Source organism: Electrona antarctica (genome assembly GCF_951216825.1).
Source record: "Electrona antarctica genome assembly, chromosome: 5".
Taxonomy (NCBI): domain Eukaryota; kingdom Metazoa; phylum Chordata; class Actinopteri; order Myctophiformes; family Myctophidae; genus Electrona; species Electrona antarctica.
In genome coordinates, this window is record NC_136810.1 from 25,776,250 (window position 1) to 25,798,795 (window position 22,546).

General features: G+C 40.7%; 1 protein-coding gene across 1 annotated transcript in view; it reads left to right on the plus strand.

Moving 5' to 3' along the window:
- Positions 1–19,722, plus strand: part of LOC306923912 (putative polypeptide N-acetylgalactosaminyltransferase 8) — a gene marked incomplete at both ends in the record, with an annotated part of 29,061 nt that extends 9,339 nt beyond the window's left edge. The window contains 9 exons of the mRNA XM_079502258.1: positions 2,961–3,127; positions 4,284–4,470; positions 9,873–10,070; positions 13,328–13,442; positions 14,711–14,896; positions 16,671–16,808; positions 18,519–18,611; positions 18,861–19,031; positions 19,603–19,722. Coding sequence (XP_079358384.1) covers positions 2,961–3,127; positions 4,284–4,470; positions 9,873–10,070; positions 13,328–13,442; positions 14,711–14,896; positions 16,671–16,808; positions 18,519–18,611; positions 18,861–19,031; positions 19,603–19,722 — 1,375 coding nt within the window. The remainder of the gene's footprint in view (positions 1–2,960; positions 3,128–4,283; positions 4,471–9,872; positions 10,071–13,327; positions 13,443–14,710; positions 14,897–16,670; positions 16,809–18,518; positions 18,612–18,860; positions 19,032–19,602) is intronic.
- Positions 19,723–22,546: the final 2,824 nt, after the last annotated feature.

A 22,546-nucleotide genomic window follows, 5' to 3' on the forward strand; every position in this document is an offset into this window, starting at 1 on the left:
AATATAAAGACAAAGAGATGTTTGGAGATCACAGACAGTCAACTGGTGGTCCAGGAATGTACCGGCCAGAGATGGGAAATGCAAAATATTATCAAACCTTTCTAGGAGAGGAAGGAAGGTAGGAAGGAAGGAAGGAAGGAAGGAAGGAAGGAAGGAAGGAAGGAAGGAAGGAAGGAAGGAAGGAAGGAAGAAGAGTCTGAACTCTCTTGTGCGTGCGTGCGTGCGTGCGTGCGTGCGTGCGTGCGTGCGTGCGTGCGTGCGTGCGTGCGTGCGTGCGTGCCTGCGTGCCTGCGTGCCTGCGTGCCTGCCTGCGTGCGTGCGTGCGATGGCGAGTCACCCAGTGAGTGAGTGATTGAGAGCCTTTTTGTAGAAATTGTGGATTCTACAATGTAAATAAAATGTTTTTATTGAATGCATTATTTTTTACTTCTGTGCTATTCTGTAGTACTATTGTCTTTCTTGCCTATCTATCTATCTATCTATCTATCTATCTATCTATCTATCTATCTATCTATCTATCTATCTATCTATCTATCTATCTATCTATCTATCTATCTATCTATCTATCTATCTATCTATCTCATAGTGTCATAACATCATGACACTATATCTATAGCCTATACAGGCGCAGGCACACACACACACACACACACACACACACACGCACACACACACACGCACGCACGCACACACACACACACACACACACACACACACACACACACACACACACACACACACACACACACACACACACACACACACACACACACACACACACACACACACACACACAGTCACACACACACACACACACACACACACACACACACACACACACACACACACACACACACACACACACACACACACACACACACACACACACACACAGAGCAGGCAGGACTAACTTGTTCAGTGAGTTCATCTTGGTCGGTACAAGATCCTTGTTTCATGAGGAGATGAGGACAGTGTCCTTGACAGTGAGTGACAATGAGAGTTGTGTGGATGAAACGTAAGCGTCCTATCCTGCTGTTGCTGGGAGCAATTCTACTGGCCAGCTATATGTCATTCATGAATGGATACAACCCATTAAAAACAAGTGACCATGAGAAGGACAAAGCACCTTTGGTACCAAGATTTACAGATTCGGAGCCAAGATTTTCACATCTGGAGCCAAACATCAGTAACCTCCGTGAGTTGAGCAATAATGTATTAATTTTCTATTGTATGACATGAATACATTAATATGGATGAATAATTGCCCAAATTATTCAATTGTAATTGTATGCTTGCTAATTGCTTATAACATTAGTGTATGATTGTTTATGTCTTAGAATCGTAAACAGTAGAGCAGGGTTTATCACATGGGTACACCCCATGGTGCTGTGATGCCAGTCCAGGGGTGCTGCAGAAGCGGAATACTTTGATAATATTTAAGCTAGATTTGACCAATATCCCAAATTATTTTATGTGAATTTAAATGTCAAGTGCTATTTTCAATTAGTTCTAACCGGGTCCGGAACAGATATTCCTGACAGACATACTATTAATACTACTACTAATCCAGTTTGGCAGTGTGCTGCGGGTTCGACTCCCGATGGCCCTTACTGCATGTCTTCCCCCTTATCTCTCTCCCCATTTCCTGTCAGCCTACTGTCTGTCCCTCCATAAAATATATTAAAAAAAAACAAACATTTGATATTTGATTAGATATGAATGCATTATCTGACAAATTGATTTGAATAAGTGATCATAATGCAAATGTCCAACAGCACTGGGTTTCTCCCTACTAGGCTACTCATTCTTGATGTATCTAATTTAGTCTCTCTTGTGTTGACAGACAACTTGATTAAAATCTTGGAACAAAAACAGGATGCCATGCAAAAAATGCTTTCAGAAGACCACGAGAATCATGGAAGAGTCATAGCTGCAATGAAAGCCTCACTGGTGAAAAAGCAGCCAGAACAGGGAGAACACGCTGACCAGGAGCCCCAAAAGGAGAAACTGAAGACGAAGAAGAAACTGTTCCCCAATTCTTACTTGTTCAAGGACTGGGGGGATGATCTATCTGAAGATGAACAAAAAGAAGCACAAGCTCTTTTTATGAAATATGGTTACAATGTCTTTCTCAGTGACCGCCTACCTTTAGATCGAGTTCTTCCATATACCCTCCACCCCAGGTAAGTGTGTGGTGTTTTTTATTGTATCTCCTTAGACTGGACAAGACCTACTGCCAGAAGTGTCTGAATCTGTAAGTAGCCTACAGGAAGTTCCAGTAAGCTCAACAAAATGTAGCCCTATACTTCCTGTACTTGCGGTAAGACACTTTTGGCAGTAGATGGACTTTATGTCCTCATGAGATGGAGAGACAACGGAGCGCAGTTAGTGAAAATGAGTCAATGAGCCAATTGAACAATGGGTGGGAAGTTGGAACACATTAAAGTCAGTCTTCACACATCAAGACTGACAGAAAACACAACATGAATGAACACACAATGTGTCAGGAATAGCAATCAAACTTATTAGACGCTAAAAATAAAACTTTTTAAAATATCTCCAAGGCAAAATAGCGTACACTCCACATTACAATGAGTTTAACAGATTTAGCTTCAATTCTATAGTGATCATAGAAGAAAACAGTGGTGGAAAGTATGTAAGTACTGTACTTTTCAAGCCATTTGAAAATAGCCAAAGTTGCTAAGTTGAAATTGGACATTCTGCACAATGAGTACTTTCTACTTTTGGTACTTGGTACTATTTTGAATTCTGGACTTTTACTTGTAAGGGAGTATTTCTACATTGCAGTATTGATACTTAAGTAAAAAACTTTTTCCACCACTGGAAGAAAAAAGAGAAAATATCTAAGGTGAAATGTTGGGTAGATTACATTAGACTGCCACAATTCCAAAATACAGAAATATTTTCTGATTAATACATTTTGTTCTATACTTGAATAGGTGTAAAGAAAAGAAGTACCCAAAGGACCTTCCAAGTATGGCAGTGGTGTTGATCTTCTTGGACGAGGCCCTGTCTATCATCAAGAGAGCCATTCGCAGCATCATTGACCGAACACCCAAACACCTGCTGAGAGAAATCATTCTGGTGGATGATAACAGCTCCAATGGTTGGTATGATAAGAACAGGGTGGTGACACGTTCATGTTTAATGCAGTAGAACACACGCACGCACGCACGCACACACACTTCATGAGACTCTTTACCACGATCCCTCCATTTTTGGGATAAGGAATTGTTCCACTTAAGTCATTTCTCCTACCATGGAATGTCTGGGTCAACCTCAACAGACTTCACTCCGGAATAGCAAAGACCTAACTCTATCTATGATTTGAGTGTTCAAATCACTCCCTTATTCTTTGTCGACAGTTTTATATTCATCCTGTTTTCTCTCTATAGAGCGTCGCAGTCCCGCCCCCTACAAGGGCCCAGGAAATGATTCCACGTTCATTTTCCTCATATACATTTCAAAAAGTATTTATTTAAAGACCTTTTAAGCGTCGTACAAATTAAGCCAACTCGAGTTGTGAGAAATCATGACAGTAAACACAATGTTTTGGGCCAAACAAAGAATTAGAAAGAAGAAAAAAAACGGCAGGTTACAACACTTTTTTTTTGTTTTTATTCTTTGTAATTATTTGTTTGGTCCAAAATATTGTGTTTGTTGTCATGATTTGTCACAACTCAAGTTGGCTTTGTACGACACTTATAAGGTCTTTAAATAAATACTTTTTGAAATGTCTATGGGAAAAATGCATTGGGAATTATTTCCTGGGCCTTGCGTCGTCATGAAAGGGGGCGGGACTGCGACGCTCTATATTCGCCGAACATAGCCAATCTACAAGCTCAAAATGTGTTGCGAAAGGATCAGAGTTATACAGAGTGGTTAAGTCTGAAAGGGGCAGAGACATACAGAAAAATAAAATCAATCATAAATATCAACAAAATATAAAAAAGGCAACATGATGGTTAGGTCCATGGAGCGTCTATTCAGCCAGCTCTTCATGGAGGACTTAAGTTATTGGCTTGCAGGTAACCCATTCCACATAACTGCTGCAGAGTATACATAAGTCCTTTCCCATACAGCTTCTGAATCTACATGTAACTATAATTTAGATAATCAGCTTATTCACATAGGTGTTTAATATTCAATAATGAAAGTTAGCAGGGATGATAAACAGCAACTACCGGTAGGCCTATTATGTTACAAATCCATGTTGAATGCCCATTAATAATCTCCCTCTCTGTTTTTCCTTCTAAAATCAGAGGACCTTAAGGGGGACCTTGACATATACGTTAAGTCCATTCAGGAACAGAACCCAGGGCTTCGTATTGAGACAGTGAGGCATGGTGAGCAGCTGGGGTTGGCCTCGTCCAGGATCTCTGGATGGAGGGCTGCTACTGCTGACGTGGTGGCTCTCCTGGATGCTCACATCGAAGTCCATGAGATGTGGTAGGTAACCTGATACCGATCTGGTAATATTATATTAAGGTCGTCATTATAATGCATTATAGCGCATTTATAATGCATTATAATGTGCTTATAAGGCATTATAGCACTCGTTATAAATGTTTATAATCACGTATAACAACTTATAACCACGTTTACAACATATTATAAGTGCTGGTCATAATACATTATTATGCTCAGTGAAGAGCACATTATAACTATTATAACTTAGGTGGTTATAAAGGCACATAGAGAAGTGCTGTAATGTCTGTGTCATAATGCATTATAACCAATGTGTTTATTAAATGGAATAATGTCTTATAAACATCAATAATATGTTATAGCAGGACTTTGAGACCTTTAAGTGAAGTGGCAACATTCTTTAATGGTTATTAGCAGTTGTATCATTTTTATAATACTCTATAGCATGACTTTGTGACCTTTAAGTAAAGTGACAAAACTTTACATGCTATAGCATATTATTGATGTTTATAAGACATTATTCCATTTAATAAACACATTTGGTTATAATGCATTATGACACAGACATTACAGCACTTCTCTATGTGCCTTTATAACCATCTAAGTTATGATAGTTATAATGTGCTCTGCTGTTCCACTGAGCATAATAATGCATTATGACCAGCACTTATAATATGTTATAAACGTGGTTATAAGTTGTTATACATGATTACAAACATTTATAACGAGTGTTATAATGCCTTATAAGCACATTATAATGCATTATAAATTAGCTTATAATGCATTATAAAGGCGACCTTAATATAAAGTGTTACCAAAATGGAATACCAGTAAGACGCCCTGAGGGCGAGGTCGCGTGCACGCATCCGCCTGGGTGAAGGCAGACTGCTGGGCGGGGGCTGGCGCTTTGGCATGGCAACATATGGAATGAATTCTGTACTGGCTTTAGTGTACATGGTTTGATGAGGTCAGTTCAACATATGGAATATGGAACATATGGAATGTCAGAACAGGTCAGCTCCATATATGGAGATCCGAAGGTTGGCAGCGGGGGCAGTGTCTTGAGTTTACAGGGTTTGATGAGGTCAGCTCAACATATGGAATGTCAGAACAGGTCAGCTCCATATATGGAGATCTAAGGGTGGCAGTGGCGGCAGTGTCTTGAGTGTATAGGATTTGATGGGGTCAGATGAGGTCAGATGAGGTCGATCAACATATGTAATGAATTCTATATTGGACATATATGGAGCGTATCACGAGGTGTGACGGACAAACTGACAGGTGTGTTGACTGACAGGTTTTGCAGGTTTTCATAGTAGAGCCATTCTACCGAATTGGTTCAAATTCAGAGTTAGAAATGCTGTGAAATTCATATGCTATTTCAGAAAAACTTTGGCCATATTCATGTTGCACCAGAGGGACACATATTTAGTAAAGGTACAGTCAATAATCATATTGTATTTTCATATATGTTTCATATATATTTACTCTCCCAAAACATTTCACTACCGAAACATAGGATTACATTTACCTTAGAATAAAGATACTTATTTTTAATCTATTCATCTTTTTTTCCATTCCCCCCAGTAGACCATTTGTAAAAATAATTATGTACGTGGTTTCCACAATTATATCCATTAAAATTCATATTTTAACAGATCTTTATCATCTTTTATGTTGAATTATTAAAATTAATCAAAATCTATTTCTTTGTAAAAGGTATAACGTTGATTATATAGATTTCAGCATCAATGATAGTTGACATTACACATACACCTAACCAATCATGATCTGAAAATATTGGTTGATAACTATTTTTTATTTTTGACTAAACAACGAGTGTTTTGGTAGTGGCAAATCGAGTGGCAAAGTGAGTTTAACCTTGTTTAACATTGTTTAATACAGATAAGACTTTTCTGTTTGGATGTACGGGCTGTCAAGTCCAGAAAATAGTTTTTTGCCACTCAGTAGGCGTTCCTGCATAACTTCCGGGTATGATGATGATGTTACGTGCATACCCTCTATATAGTAATTAATTATAAAAGCAATAACAATTAGTCTCATTTTGTAGACCTAACTGAAACACTAGACAAAACAATTCCAAGTCACTTGAGCATGGATAGCCTACATATTTTCACAGATTTAGCTTTTCGAACACAGCTTTAGACACTAGGCTTCTTTGGACTGCCTCTAGTGACTTTTTCAGGTGAATGGATTAAGATGTCCAATGTGACTTGAGCCACATTCAGAGGTGGTTTCAAATCTGATTCAAATCTGATTTGAGGCGATCTGTCTCAGTCTGAATGCAACAACCTGTTCTAAATCAGATTCCATGTGACCTGTCTGCATTTAGACTTAATTTAAACAAATCAGATTCCAATCTGGATGTGGCACAGATCTGATTCAGGCTGGATTTGGCTGCCATTCTGAACACGCAGATCAGATCTGGTCACTTGAAAACGGCAGACCAAAAGATCAGATTTGAGAAATAAATCAGATTTGAATCAGATTTGACTGAATGTGACTGCAGTCTAAATAAGGCCTTACTTACTTATACTTAGTTACTTACTTACGTAGGTGTAATTATGTAGGACTAGTAGCATGCCAAAGTTTGTGCTATTGCCATTGAGAATGCATTGGGCGTTTAAGTTAAATAACGCTTTTTAGTCACGCTTTTCCGTCACACTTTTGCTTTTTAGTCTTGACTTGAACCTGTGGCCTCCTGATTCCCAGGCACGCTCTGTACCCAGTGAGCCACTGTGCTTGCTGTGTACAAAAAGCAAAAAAGATAATGACAGAAGAGCCAGAGACTTGTCATTGTGGTTCATAAGCATTAAAACCAAACAACAGCACAAGAAACAATAGACAAATCTCCTGTTATTTTATTTTTTGTATTTTATTTTTGTATAAGTGTTACTCAAAGGGAAAGACAAACTGTGTTGTGGCAGGTAGCAAGTAGATCAGTGACTTAGCACACTGGTTGCATGATCTGGAGGTTCTGGGTTCAAACCCCACTCAAATCTTTACTTGTCAATATCTGCCATTGAGCCCCATTGTACATTTCTCAAATTTGAAAGCACTATATTTCTAAAACTATGAAAATATTCCTTTCCAGGCAAACATGTCCACCGTAAGATGAACCTAAATAGGTTTGAATGGGGTTTCTAGGTGCAAGTATTAGCATGCCAATGTTTGTGCTATTGCCATTGAGAATGCATTGGGTGTTTAAGTTAAATAACTCAGAAACTACAAAACATTTCAAAGTAAAAAGTTCCAGCATGTGTCTCCACAGTAAGCTGAATTATAAAAAGTGTGAATGGAGTTTCTAGGTGAAAGTGCTTTTTTGACATGCCAATATCTGCCATTGAGCCCCATTGTACATTTCTCAAATTTGAAAGCACTATATTTCTAAAACTATGAAACATTTCAAAGATTCCTTTTCAGGCAAACATGTCCACCATAAGATGAACCTAAATAGGTTTGAATGGGGTTTCTAGGTGTAAGTATGTAGGACTAGTAGCATGCCAAAGTTTGTGCTATTGACATTGAGAATGCATTGGGCGTTTAAGTTAAATAACTCAGAAACTACAAAACATTTCAAAGTAAAAAGTTCCAGCATGTGTCTCCACAGTAAGCTGAATTATAAAAAGTGTGAATGGAGTTTCTAGGTGAAAGTGCTTTTTTGACATGCCAATATCTGCCGTTGAGCCCCATTGTAGATTTCTCAAATTTGACAGCACTATATTTCTAAAACTATGAAACATTTCAAAGATTCCTTTTCAGGCAAACATGTCCACCGTAAGATGAACCTAAATAGGTTTGAATGGGGTTTCTAGGTGTAAGTATGTAGGACTAGTAGTATGCCAAAGTTTGTGCTATTGCCATTGAGAATGCATTGGGCGTATAAGTTAAATAACTCAGAAACTATAAAACATTTCAAAGTAAAAGGTTCCAACTTCCAGCATGTCTCCAGTGTAAGTTGAATTACAAAAAGTGTGAATGGAGTTTCTAGGTGAAAGTGATTTGCCATAAAAGGTGAAAGTGAAAGTGTGAAAGTGATTTTTTTTATGTGCCAATATCTGCCATTGAGCCCCATTATACATTTATCATATTTGGTTTCGGACGGCATACTATAGCATGTCGTTTTTTGTGATTTTGGAGGATTTGAAAAAAAAAGATGAAAATCATGAAATAGGCCTACTATAGTTCATGGTTTCAGACAGCATACTATAGTATGTAATTTTTTCATGATTTTGGGGCACTATGTCAGAGCCAGTACTTGAACCTGTGGCCTCCTGATTCCCAGGCAGGCTCTGTACCCAGTGAGCCACTGCTTGCTGTGTACAAAAAGCAAAAAAGATAATGATAGAAGAGCCAGAGACTTGTTTCCATTGTGGTTCATAAGCATTCAAACCTCTAGAGATAAACAACAGCACAAGAAACAATAGACAAATCTCCTGTTATTTTATTTTTAGTCACGCTTTTTCGTCACACTTTTCCGTCACGCTTTTTCGTCTTGACTTGAACCTGTGGCCTCCTGATTCCCAGGCAAGCTCTGTACCCAGTGAGCCACTGTGCTTGCTGTGTACAAAAAGCAAAAACGATAATGACAGAAGAGCCAGAGACTTGTTTCCATTGTGGTTCATAAGCATTCAAACCAAACAACAGCACAAGAAACAATAGACAAATCTCCTGTTATTTTATTTTTTGTATTTTATTTTCGTGTGTTACTCAAAGGGAAAGGCAAACTGTGTTGTGGCAGGTAGCAAGTAGATCAGTGACTTAGCACACTGGTTGCATGATCTGGAGGTTCTGGGTTCAAACCCCACTAAAATCTTTACTTGCCAATATCTGCCATTGAGCCCCATTGTACATTTCTCAAATTTGAAAGCACTATATTTCTAAAACTATGAAACATTTCAAAGATTCCTTTTCAGGCAAACATGTCCACCGTAAGATGAACCTAAATAGGTTTGGGAAAAAAACAACCATTTCCATTTCCCTCTGGCCTGTATACCTGCACGCTTTCTAGTAGGACTAGTAGCATGCCAATGTTTGTGCTATTGCCATTGAGAATGCATTGGGCGTTTAAGTTAAATAACTTTTAAAAACATTTCAAAGTAAAAAGTTCCAGCATGTGTCTCCACAGTAAGCTGAATTATATAGTGTGAATGGAGTTTCTAGGTGAAAGTGCTTTTTTGACGTGCCAATATCTGCCATTGAGCCCCATTGTAAATTTCTCAAATTTGAAAGCACTATATTTCTAAAACTATGAAACATTTCAAAGATTCCTTTTCAGGCATGTCCACCATAAGATGAACCTAAATAGGTTTGAATGGGGTTTCTATTACTTACTTAGTTACACAACTGATCCTTTCTTTTGCTTCCTAAGTATATTGGGGTTTGCTTTCTGTTTACTCTAGGGCGGAGCCTCTGCTGACACAGATCAAACTGGACAGAACGGTGGTGGTCTCTCCAGTGTTTGACAGGGTCAACTTCGATGACCTGGCTGTGGTGAATTACCATGCTCTTGCCCATGCCTTCGACTGGGAATTGTGGTGCATGTACGAGAGCTTTAGGCCTGAGTGGTACAAGCTCTACGATCCCTCAATGCCTGGCAAGTAAGTTGAAGTTAGGGCTGGACGTATATGACTTCAAATCAATATCACTATTACTTCAAGGTTTTGCCTTGATTACGATTAATGATAGCAATTTGTGTAGGCCACTATTGTACAACAAAGTATAATACAGGGTTAAGGCACCAAAGTGAGGAAACCAATGGAAACTACCTCTAGGGGGTAAGACACTTCAAACGGTTGTAACGGGGCCCGAGGCTCTACTCGTTTGTGTTGTAAGCTGCAGGAGACACAACCCAGATGAAACGAACGTACCTCCCCCTCCATGCCAGGCCAGTAGAATCGTCGGCGCAGCTGGGTCAGTGTCCTCTCTGGTCCCGCATGGGCTGTCGACAGGTGGATCCCCTTCCATGCCTCCTCTCGTCTTGCCTTCGGGCACACGATCTATCTGGAATCAGTCACACTACGATACAGTACATGTCCTTTTACTCGTAGTCACGTCCACTGTCGTAGCATTTGCTGTGCTTCTCGAGACCAACTCTTCCTCTCCTCGGCCGCGGGATATTGTCTCTTCAAGACGCGCTACTTTAGTGTTTGGATATCCGCATCATTTTCTTGCGCCTCTTGCCACTCACTTACGGTTCCTGCCCTCTCCGGCGCGAGTTCTATAGCCCCCGCATCACTCGAAACTACAGGGAATCTGGATAGCGCATCCGCGTTTGCATTACTTTTGCCTGGGCGATATTTAATGTCAAAAGTGAAAGAGGCTAGTTGGGCAGCCCAGCGCTGTTCTACGGCACCCAAGCGCGCGGTCTGGAGATGCGCTACAGGGTTATTGTCGGTGTGTATAGTAAATTAGCGCCGGTCAAATAGTCTTTTGGCCCATTTCAGGGCCAAAAGCTCCAGCTTGAACGAGCTGTAATTCGCGTCATTCTGTTCTGTGGGATGTAAACTCCGACTGGCATAGGCGATAAGTCTTTCATGCCTCTCCTGGACCTGGGCTAGAACGGCACCAAGGCCGCGACCACTTGGTCAGTGTACAGCCTGAAAGGCTGTTCATAGTCGGCATACGCCAGTATGGGGGCCTCGGTGAGAGCTGATTTTAACGCGTGGAAGGAGTTCTGACACTCCGAAGTCCATTTGATGGGACACTGATGCGATTTCACATCATTTGGAACGCCAATTAGCAGGTTATTTAATGGTCTGGCTATGGCGGCAAAGGATGGCACGAATCTCCTATAATATCCAGCTAATCCTAGGAAGGCACGTACTTCACGCACGGTTGTTGGCACTGGCCACTGCGTAACGGCTGCCACTTTGTCAGGATCTGGTCGGACACCCTGTCTGTCTACGACATGGCCCAATAATTTTACCTCACTCTGCAGAAGCGTGCATTTGTCGAGGCGCAGTTTCAGTCTGTGTTTCCACAGGTGGTGGAAAACCTGGTCGAGGTGCTGTAGATGAGAACGAAAGTCAGGGGAATACAGGATGATATCATCAAGATAAACTAATAAATATTCTGCTACCTGACCACTTAGGCACTGCTGCATGAGTCTCTGAAACGTGGTGGGCGCATTACAGAGTCTGAACGGCATCCTGGTGAACTCATATAACCCCAGCGGGGTCGTAAAGGCTGTCTTCTCTTGATCGTGGAGGTCCATCCCCACCTGCCAATATCCACTGGCTAGATCTAACGTCGAGAACCACTGGGCTTGGGTCAGGCTCGTCAGCGTCTCTTCAATGCGGGGCAAGGGGAAAGCGTCCTTGTGCGTCACCGCATTCAGTTTACGGTAGTCAACGCAGAATCTCCAACTGCCATCTTTTTTCTTCACCAAGACGATCGGTGCGGCCCACGGACTGCGGCTCTCAGCGATGACTCTATTCTGCAGCATGTCACTCAATAGGTTCTTCATTTCCTTGTACATGGAGGGCGGCAAGGGTCGATGTCTCTCACGGATCGGAGCGGCGTCCCCCGTCGGAATCTGATGTTGCACTGGGTCGGTCTGCCCGAAATCCTCGTCATGGGTGGCGAACACGCTCTTCCATCTGCCCAACATCATCTGGACTTCTTCTCGTTGCTGCGCTGATAGGTCGGCTCGTTCCGTCAGTCGTCGCATCTCTTGGCTCGTTCTCCGGATCTCCTCCAGCGATGTCGATCCCAGAATGACTCGCTATTTCAATATCTATACTTTGTTTCACTCACTAATTTCACTGCACGGTCACGTTCTAGCTGTCACGGTTCCTGACTCGATTTCTGGCGTGGGAACCGTGGATCGAACCCCTGTCGCACTGGCACAGTCCTCTCTCGTAAGGCGCTCTCACCGGAGCCCTCTGTACACAACCTCTCTCTTCACTCCCTTCCTGCAGACTGAGGGTGTCCATTTCAAGGCACCTAGGCCCGCCCCTGAGCGGCACGCGCATCCGCCGCTCGTTAACCAACAGGGAGAAGGCGGACATTATCATCATCACATTCATCATTCATCAATACCCCTTTTTCCCCTCACTGTACAGTATATGTTTCTTTTCCCTTTTTTACCTCCTTTATGATGAATTCCTGTTCTGTTCTTTGGCTATATAGAAGTGTCTATTTGTACGTCTCTAAATGTTTTGATGATTTGAACACGGTGGACCCTCTTGTAAACAAGTGTAATGCTTTATTGGGTCGTCCACTCACACACACACACACACACACACACACACACACACACACACACACACACACACACACACACACACACACACACACACACACACACACACACACACACACACACACACACACACACACACACACACACACACACACAATGCATTTGCGCCAGGATTATCATCATTAGTGGTATCACATTTATCCAGCATAGGGAAAATAAAGAAAAACAACAAAAAAAAGAAACATAGAGAAACCTTCTCCTTGACCCTCTCACAGGAACGCACCATCACTCTGACACTGAAGCCTGTTTTATACTTTGTCGTAAAATGGCGTCGCTCGGCGACAATATCGAGCAAGCTCACACAGCTTGTAGATCGGCTGGCTACCTTCAGCACGCAATGCCATCGTACGACAGCGAATATTTTAAGAATTATGATCTCTCTTTCTTCTGTATTAAATGTTTTGGTTGACATGTCAGCCAACATTAACATACCATAATGTCTCTGTTAAACCTCATATGTCAAAAACTGTTCAAATTCAAAAATAGCAAAAGTAGCAGATCGACAAGCTCAAAGTGTGTTGCTTTGCTTCGTTTAAAACATGGAGATAAGAGTTTTCTGCCCGACAGCAACGATAACATCTCTTTCTCCAGGAGTCCTTCGGTCATGGGGATCCTAGCTGCAGACAGGAAGTTTCTAGGAGAAATCGGGGTCCTTGATGAAGGAATGCAAGTATATGGTGGGGAAAACGTTGAGCTAGGAATCCGAGTGAGTCAACCACAACAATACAGCACATGAGAATTTGGGCTTGTTTCTGTGTTAATCTAGATGCTTACATTTGGTTATTTGTCTCCACCAGGCCGAAGGCATGGGGAGAGAGTATGTTTTGCACTCCGTCCGTGTGTGTGTGTGTGTGTCCTTCCTTCCGTCCTTCCGTCCTTCCGTCCTTCCGTCCGTCCGTTATCAGCTAATCTCCGCCACCGTTGGCCCGATCCATGCCAAACTGTGCACACACACTCCCTGGATGCCAACGACGAACCTCTGCCCCAAATATTCCTCAACGGCCTGTTATAGCGCCACCATGAGGCCGATTTAGGCAAAACACAACTTGTACAGATTGTATCCATACATCACACAATTCGGTATGTGTGATGTCATGTGATCAACACAGATCTGCACAATTTCCCATCTTCCATCCTGATTGGCTAAGATTGGCTTCCAAAGCTCACATGATTGGTCCGTTTCGAACAAAATGCCACAAATCACAAACAGTGTCCAATTTCCATGAAATTATAAACGCACATTCATTCATGTGATCAAGACGATTTGTACAAAATGCTGCACATGTCCTGCTCATCCACAATTCTATCCTCAGAGATTCTATGAGTGATCTGGCTCTGCATTTCCTCAACAAAATGAAGAAAATTGTTGCAAGAAACAAACAAAAAAACATGTTTATTTTACCTAAACATTTTGCCAAACATCACACACACTCCTATCCTCCTGGTGGAGACCTGTGCCCAGAAGGGCACTTTTTCTAGTTATCCTTCTTTTCTTTTCTTTTTCTTTTCCCCCTTTTTTTTTTTACACCTGTCATTGAATCATCAGCATTCCAAGGGCCTCTGTTTTTATGGAATTTTACTCTTTCCATCTTACCCAGTCAGACAGGGGAGTGAGACAGGACTGTAGAAGCTCCTCTCAAAATTTGGGAAGTAGACCTTCTCCAAATCTGAGGTTTTAAATAATACTCAACAATACGTAATAATGTTTTCACAAAGGTCACAAGCACATACACAATCCTAGTAATTGCTTTATATAGTTAGGATCTAAATACACATAATTGTATTCATAGCTGTTAGACATAGTCTCCTTTCTTATTATAAATTAAAATTATATAACTACAACGTTTTGTGAGAGGAGGTTTGGTTTGGCTCTGGTTAAGTAGTACAAATGGTAACATTTACTTTACATAATATGTTAAACTGAACTGAACTGAACTCATTCTGCTGAATTATATGTTTAACACCCATTTACAGGTGTGGACGTGTGGAGGGAGTGTGGAGGTCGTTCCATGTTCCAAGATAGCCCACATTGAGAGGGCCCACAAGCCCTATATGCAAGACTACAGTAAGGCCATGAGGAGGAATGCCCTGAGGGTAGCAGAGGTGTGGATGGACGAATACAAACACAACGTCAATTTGGCCTGGAACGTGCCCTTTGAGGTAATGTAGGACAGTGGTCCCTATTCTCCTAACCTTTCAAAGACCCCCAGGTTGATGTTCTTTAGTCCACGCAACCCTGTTTTTTGGCTATATAGAAGTGTATATTTGTACGTCTCTAAATGTTATGATGAATTGAACATGGTGGACCCTATTGTAAACAAGTGTAATGCTTTATGGTGTCGTCCACAGTTAACAGTTTTGTATTGAGTTGTGCTTGAAATGTACTGTAATTCTCAAATCTGTTAATAAATCTTTCAATCAATAAATCAATTAATCAAAACCCCATCTATACTTTCCTAGAAGTCCACGCCCACAAAAGTCATAGACCATGACGTAGGTGAAACTGCCTGCTCCTCATACGTCACTGGCTTCCCCTCTTTGTTCCTGTTCTAACTCCACACGCGACGGTGCTCCGCGCGCCTCAACGCCCCTTGCGCGACATTGATCTGTCCTCTGGCACCAACATAGACTCCTTTCACCATCTTCAATGTGCTTGTATTCTTTTATTTACTTTAATTTTGGAAAATAATCCCATCCCGCTCTCTTCAATCACCGTGGATGCTGCCTACATTCTGAGAAAACAGCCTTTAAAAACGGCACACAAACAGGAACTCCACTCCTTTGTTTCCTTTTTGGTCTACGGCCGATCACGTGACGCGCGCGTCTACGCAGTGCAAGGCATGCTGGGTTACAGGTGCATGATGCAGAGTTTTTAAAATATATAATTATTTTCTTTTTGAGGGGCGCTAGCCCCTCCTATATTCAGCTAGTGTAGATCATTGTCCTAACATTAAATGCCATTGACAATGAATGGAGACGTAATTTTTTACATGATTTACGATTATGTGTCTGAGCAAATTGGCTATTTTGTCTTAACACAACCATTAAATGCCATTGACAATGAATGGAGAATTTACGTCATATGTAGATGAGCAAATCGGCAATTTTGTCCTAACACAAACATTAAATGAGATTGACAATGATTGGAGAATTTACGTCTATATGTAGACGAGCAAATCGGCTATTTCCTTCCTACACAAGGATTAAATTCCCATTGACAATGAATGGAGAATTTATGTCATAAGCAAATCGGTAATTTTGTTAAATTCCCATTGACAACGAATGGAGAATGTGTCTGAGCAAATCGACATGTTACGTTTGATTGATTGATTGATTGAAAAATGTATGTAACAGTTTGCAGAATTACAGTACATTTCAAGCACAAACTCAATACAAAGGCTGTTAACTGTGAGTGGACGACCCAATTAAGCATTACACTTGTTTCCAATAGGGTCCACGATGTTCAATTCATCAAAAACATTTAGAGACGTACAAATAGACACTTCTATATAGACAAAGGACAGAACAGGAATTCATCATAAAGGAGGTAAAAAGGGAAAATAAACATATACAGTGAGGGAAAAAAAGGGGTGGGCGGTGGGGGGGATTCACGTTCAGCTCCGTTCATTTGTTTGTTTTCCTTGGAGGAGCTGTGTTGGTCCCCAAGTCGGCTCCGTGGCCGTACCTTGAGTTGGCTGTGTGGCCGTGACCGTCTCTTGTGTTGTCCTTGTGACGTCATGATGATGTGTGGTGTGAGCTTTTGGTTTAAGCTAGATGTGAGCACGGAAGGCACACAAACCTAGTTTGATACAATTAGCTATTTCTGAGATTGTACAAGGTACAATTACAGGTGACCCTCAAGGACCTCACTTTGAGAACCACTATCACACAGTATACCGTAAAACTAATTCTGCAAGTCTCCCCCCCAATCAAGGACCATGGGATAGATATTGGAGACGTGTCAGAGAGGAAGAAGCTCAGAGAGAAGCTGAAATGTAAGCCTTTCAAGTGGTACCTGGAGAACGTATATCCACAACTGGATCCCTTGGACGATCTTCTGGCTTATGGTGGAGTACGTTTACGGTGGCGGTGGGTGGCGCTAAATTTAGCAATATTACACAAGAGACGAGAGGGTGTTTTGTATCGTCATTAATGCACACCTGCGGTGTCATAGGAATTCGCCCGCAGTGCGTGTTCCGAAAGGTATCGCAGAAGTGCATGAATGACGAAACACCCTCGAGTGTAATATTGCAATTATACAACAGTTACCCTTAAAACTAAGATAATCGCCGAAAAATAATGTTTTTTCAATGACAGATGTATAGCCACTACGACCACCGAGTCTGCTGCGCTCTGAGAGAAAAGCACGGCTGAATTCTTTGTTTTGATTAGCCGTGCCATTATCGTGGTTTAAGCACGGCTAGAAAGCTGTTTCAACCAATCAGATTGCTTCCTCAAAATGACCTGTTGTATAATACTTAATGCACACCATACTGGGCATTCACTAACCGTGTTCCCGATTGTATCTGTTAATGGAGAAGATGCAACTCTTCCGTCTCATTTCTGTCTCGGTTACAGAATTATATTCTGTATAACCACTTGTGCGGACCACAAGTTGATAGTATACTCACATGACTTTTTCATCAATCAAATCTTAAGTGCGAATTAACCACACTTTCCGCCGTTGATTATCCACTTGGGCTAACACTCGTATGACCGCGGTGGCTGGCACAAGTTTTACCGGCCCTCTATAGCTGTAGCTAGGTCAAGTTAACACTTTAATATTGCCTAAGATGTATTACTGCTGAACTCCCTTGGGGTTGTGGCTAAGCACTTGGGCTACAGTGGGTGTGAATGTTATCTGCTCCTCGTTTCAGTGCAGGATTTTAGAGGCATTCTCACGGGGTGCAGATACTTGCAGGTATACATTTGTCTAAGGCAGATAATAAAGTCAGGACCAGGCTGTTATGCACTCTGGACTTTTTAGGGTCCATCTTAACATCTTCAGTGTTATGCTTTGAGTGATTGAAAGTAAGAGAGTGAGAGTAAGCTACGTGAGCTGGGATTAAAAATGTGTTAAATAGTCGGGAGCGTGCATGGTAAAGAAAAAGCTAAAGGTGTTAGCATTATTTGACATACATTTAATGATGGGGTTACTAGTACTAGCTGGATGATAAAATGAATAGGATTAAAGGGTGATGCTTGAAAGCATTTGTAGCGTTTGGCAGGAATGGCAGGAATTTTGTTTTTTAGGCCTACAGTAAGTGGTCAAGCCTGAGTTTCTTAAAAAGATCGAGGATAGATAAGATTATTGTGTCTAAGGCTTTGGCTTGTGTTTAGATGTTGAATTTTACAAAAGTATGTAATAATAGTATTGTATAAAAGAAAATCAAACTATTATAGGTTTTTATAAAATCACAAATATATACTATAAAACACTGATTTTATAAAACAGGCCTATAGATTTTTTTAAATCAGTGTTTTTTATAAAATGTAGATTTTTGAAGATTTATAAGATGTACATTTTTAATGCAGAATTAATAATATAAAAGTAAACAAAAATAATGCTGTTTGTGATAATGTAATAGTTTTTGACAGGCGCATTAGGGCCACAATTAAATAATGTAAGGAAGTGGCACTGATATTCCCTGTCTCAGTTTATTTAATGAGCCTGGCCAATTAAATAAACAAGCTATGGGCCTGTGTTGTACAGCTCATAGTGTACATACTGTACACACTAATACATGTGTCTCTTTCTGTTCTTGATTTGTGGAAAACAAAGATGAAGAACATGAATGCCAGCATGTGCATCGATCAAGGGCCTGTGCCAGGGCATACACCCATTGCATACGGCTGCCATTACTATAACTCTCAGGTGAGTATCATCTACACATGGAATTGTGGCCTCCTGAAAATGTTGGAAACCAAAAATAACAGATCTACAGGTTGCTGTGTGACCTTATAGATTAGACTATTGTCTGCATCTAATTGTGAGAACACCCCAAAAGATTTTCGCCGTGGGCATTGGACCCCCCAACAACTAAACAAGTATCAGGCTGTAGATAAACCTTGTGTACCTGTTTCTGTTGGCAAATCTTCTGATGTTTTTTTTTCTTTACTTCAGTCCACTTATTACCGTGGGAGTGGTGAGCTATACATTGGCGGCATCAAGTCCCACAAGTACAATGAGAACAGGTGTCTGGTTGATATGGGCGAAGCAAATCCCATCCCCGGCTTGTACGAATGTAAACAAGCTACGGAGAAGGGCATGAGCCGTTTCTGGGATTTCACTCAGGTACTGTGCTATTTACCAACAACACAGTGTTAACGGCTTTCAACCGGAGTCTCTATTTTGAGTGTGTTATTATAGTTAAAAATCCAAAATATCTTCCCCATATTTTGTGGGGATTTCATGTTGATTAAGTATGATTAAGTATATGGCGTGTGGTTTAATGCCAACCAGAACTATTCCAGTAAACTTTTCCAGGTTTACCACATATAACATATACTCATGTAGGTTTTCATTTCCTTACTAGTACTCACTATGCTATGCATTACTTATGTGCACTTTTGTAACAACAGCATACCCTATAGTTCCCTACATTTTAATGGGTTTGTATTATATCCATTTCTGCGGATATAGAATATTTTCCTATAATAACTATATTTTACAACCATCTACTTTCCTAGTAGGTTCCCGTGAACTACTAAGCAATTTACATAATTGGATGGGCTTACAATGAATACCATATCAATAGCTTCCTAGGAAATATACTGTATTTCATTACGATGTACTTTCCTGGTATGTAATTACTACTCAGGAGAGACACACTTCAACCGTTGCTTTTCTGGTTCTCTCTTTTCAGGGTAAAGAAATTAAGAACAAAAAGACCAAAAGATGTTTGGAGATCACAGACAGACAACTGGTGGTCCATGAATGTACCAGCCAGAGATGGGAAATCCAAAATATTATCAAACCTTTCTAGGAGATGAAGACAGACAGACAGACAGACAGACAGACAGACAGACAGACAGACAGACAGACAGACAGACAGACAGTGTGTGTGTGTGTGTGTGTGTGTGTGTGTGTGTGTGTGTGTGTGTGTGTGTGTGTGTGTGTGTGTGTGTGTGTGTGTGTGTGTGTGTGTGTGTGTGTGTGTGTGTGTGTGTGTGTGTGTGTGTGTGAGTGTGAGACGTTTCAATGTTTCAAAAACACATCCGTTCACACTTAAAACAGGAAAATCATATTTTTGGCATTTGTATATTCTGAAGGACATGACATTATTGTCTGTATGGGCAAATAAAGTGAATCTTTGATTTTGTAAAGCCATTGTCTGACAGTCTTTGCATAGATCATGTATAACTAACTGTATCATGTGACATGATACTAACCAACCATGAAACTGGCATGATAGAGCTAAATTGACACTAAGTAGCCCACAGACCCCTATTTGAAAAGACATGCCAGGGACCCCCATAAGAGAAGACTTTTAGGGCTCTAGCAGTGTCAATGTTAAATATGGGGCCAGAGCCCCCTATGTGTTGTCCGTCAAATTGCATATGGACAGAGAGACTCTTCCGGACTCCTCTCAAATCTTACGAGTTTGTTGCTGGGATAAAGAAATGTCGATAACAAAGTAGATTTACTCCTGATTTGTCTCGCTAAAAGAAGCCATTTTAGTATGAATATTTTGTAAATATTGAGTGCCTTTTGATGATTGGGTCCAGTATTTAGTTCAGTGACCATAGAGTTAAGGAATGGTTCATAAGCTGTGTTCATGTTCACTCTCCCATTGGAAATGAATAGACTCCAACATTCTTCCTGTCTCCTAATAATGTTACTGTCCAAGCTCCAGAAACCAGCTTTTCTGATGTAAACTGGCTTCCCTATAAATCTAAGAGGCCTGTCAATGGTATGCAACACAAAACTGATGATGGGTGTTTCCTAACAAACCTGACAGTCTGAAAACATACATTTTGTTCAACTATGAATATCATTGTCATTTTATCATTTTAACAGAATGTATTGGATTACACACACACACACAAAAATAGATTCATACCGGTATCTATTTTGTGCATTAGAAGTTTCTGTCATGAAAGTATAAAGAAAAAAACTAAGACACAGAGACAAAGAGTCTTTTATTAGATTATAATCCGCAGAGCTTAAAATATTAAATTGCTTTTAACTTAGTTAATAATTAAAATACATAAAAATGAAAGCCAGAACTGAAGAACCCTGCAAACAAGAAAACAAAACAAAAATAAAATAAATAAAATAAAAAGGAGAATCATAAACCCAATCCTCTTCGATACAGAGGCTATGTCTGACGGAACCCGCTTGCGATTCTTTGTACAGTGAAGTCCAAGCAGACATTGTGCATTTTCTATACATGTGTAATGATATTTATGAACTAATTTCCTCTTTGATAATAAAAAAAAGAAAAGAAAAATAGAAAGAAAATATTAAAGGGACAAAAACAATATCTAAATGTTGCGCTGGGAATATTGATGACATGTCTTGCCTTCAGCAGTTGTGGACAGTAACAAAGTACAATTACTCTAGTACTGTACTTAAGTAAGCTTTTTGAGTATCAGAACTTTACTTGGGTGTATTTATGGATACTTCCAAGTTTCACTCCACTGCATTGCAAAGACCAATGTTGTACTTTTGACTCCACTACATTTCTAGGAATGAAAAAAAGTACATTATGAATTAACCACTTAAGCCATATTTCAAATATAGTGAAAACAACTGATCTACAATCTCACATGTTGTGATGCGCTGTAGTGAGCTTGTAGATCTGCTATTTTCACTATCATCGAAATTTGTTTGTACTACTGCCATTTGTACTTTTTTAAAGCAAGTAACTCAAAGTACAAATCTGACAGAGCAAGTCTCACTTGAAATGGAGCAATATTTTACCAGGAGTATCTATATTTTTACTCAAGTACTGGGGGAGGGGGGGGGGGGGGGGGGGGGGGGGGAGTACTTTGTCCACCTCTGAATTTCAGCAATTTGCAAACAGCAGGGCAGAAGGAAAGAAAATGCCCCCAACAACCTACCACATTATCCCCCCCTGTCACCACCTGTCCTCACTGTGGGCATGCAGACATTGAGAAATGTCTTTGTCCTTCTCCTGTGCTACTGGAGAGAGGGGAGGGGACGGGAAGGAGAGGCTTCTGCCACGCTGTAACCCGGCAAACAAGCTCTGACGTCTGGGGAAGAGGTGTCCGCCAACCTTCACTAGTAGGGCCAGATATGGGCTTCAGTCTCGTTAATAGCAGTTCCCTCTGACCAGATTAAATATCTAATATACAATCTTTATATCTTCTTCTGTCTCTCAATCTTTTGTGTGGCATTTGCCACTGAAGCCTGATTTATACTTAATCATAAGATGGTGATGCTCGCAGAAAATTGTTGATCTTGTAGTTTTTCGGCAAGGGCGACACCATGGTAAGACAGCATATAAATTAAGCAGTACTCATTACTCAGTGTATACATCCTTTTGCAGACACACATACATCTGATCCAATTGCAAATAACTGTAAACAAAGCCTTGGCCATGTCACTGTGGCAGTAAAGATCTATTCTGTATCAAATGTTTTGGTTGACAACTTGACATGTCAGACACATAATGTAACCAGTCACAATATCTTCTCCAGGAGTCCATCGGTCATGGGGATCCTAGCTGCAGACAGGAAGTTTCTAGGAGAAATTGGGGCCCTTGATGAAGGAATGCAAGTATATGGTGGGGAAAACGTTGAGCTAGGAATCCGAGTGAGTCAACCACAACAATACAGCACATG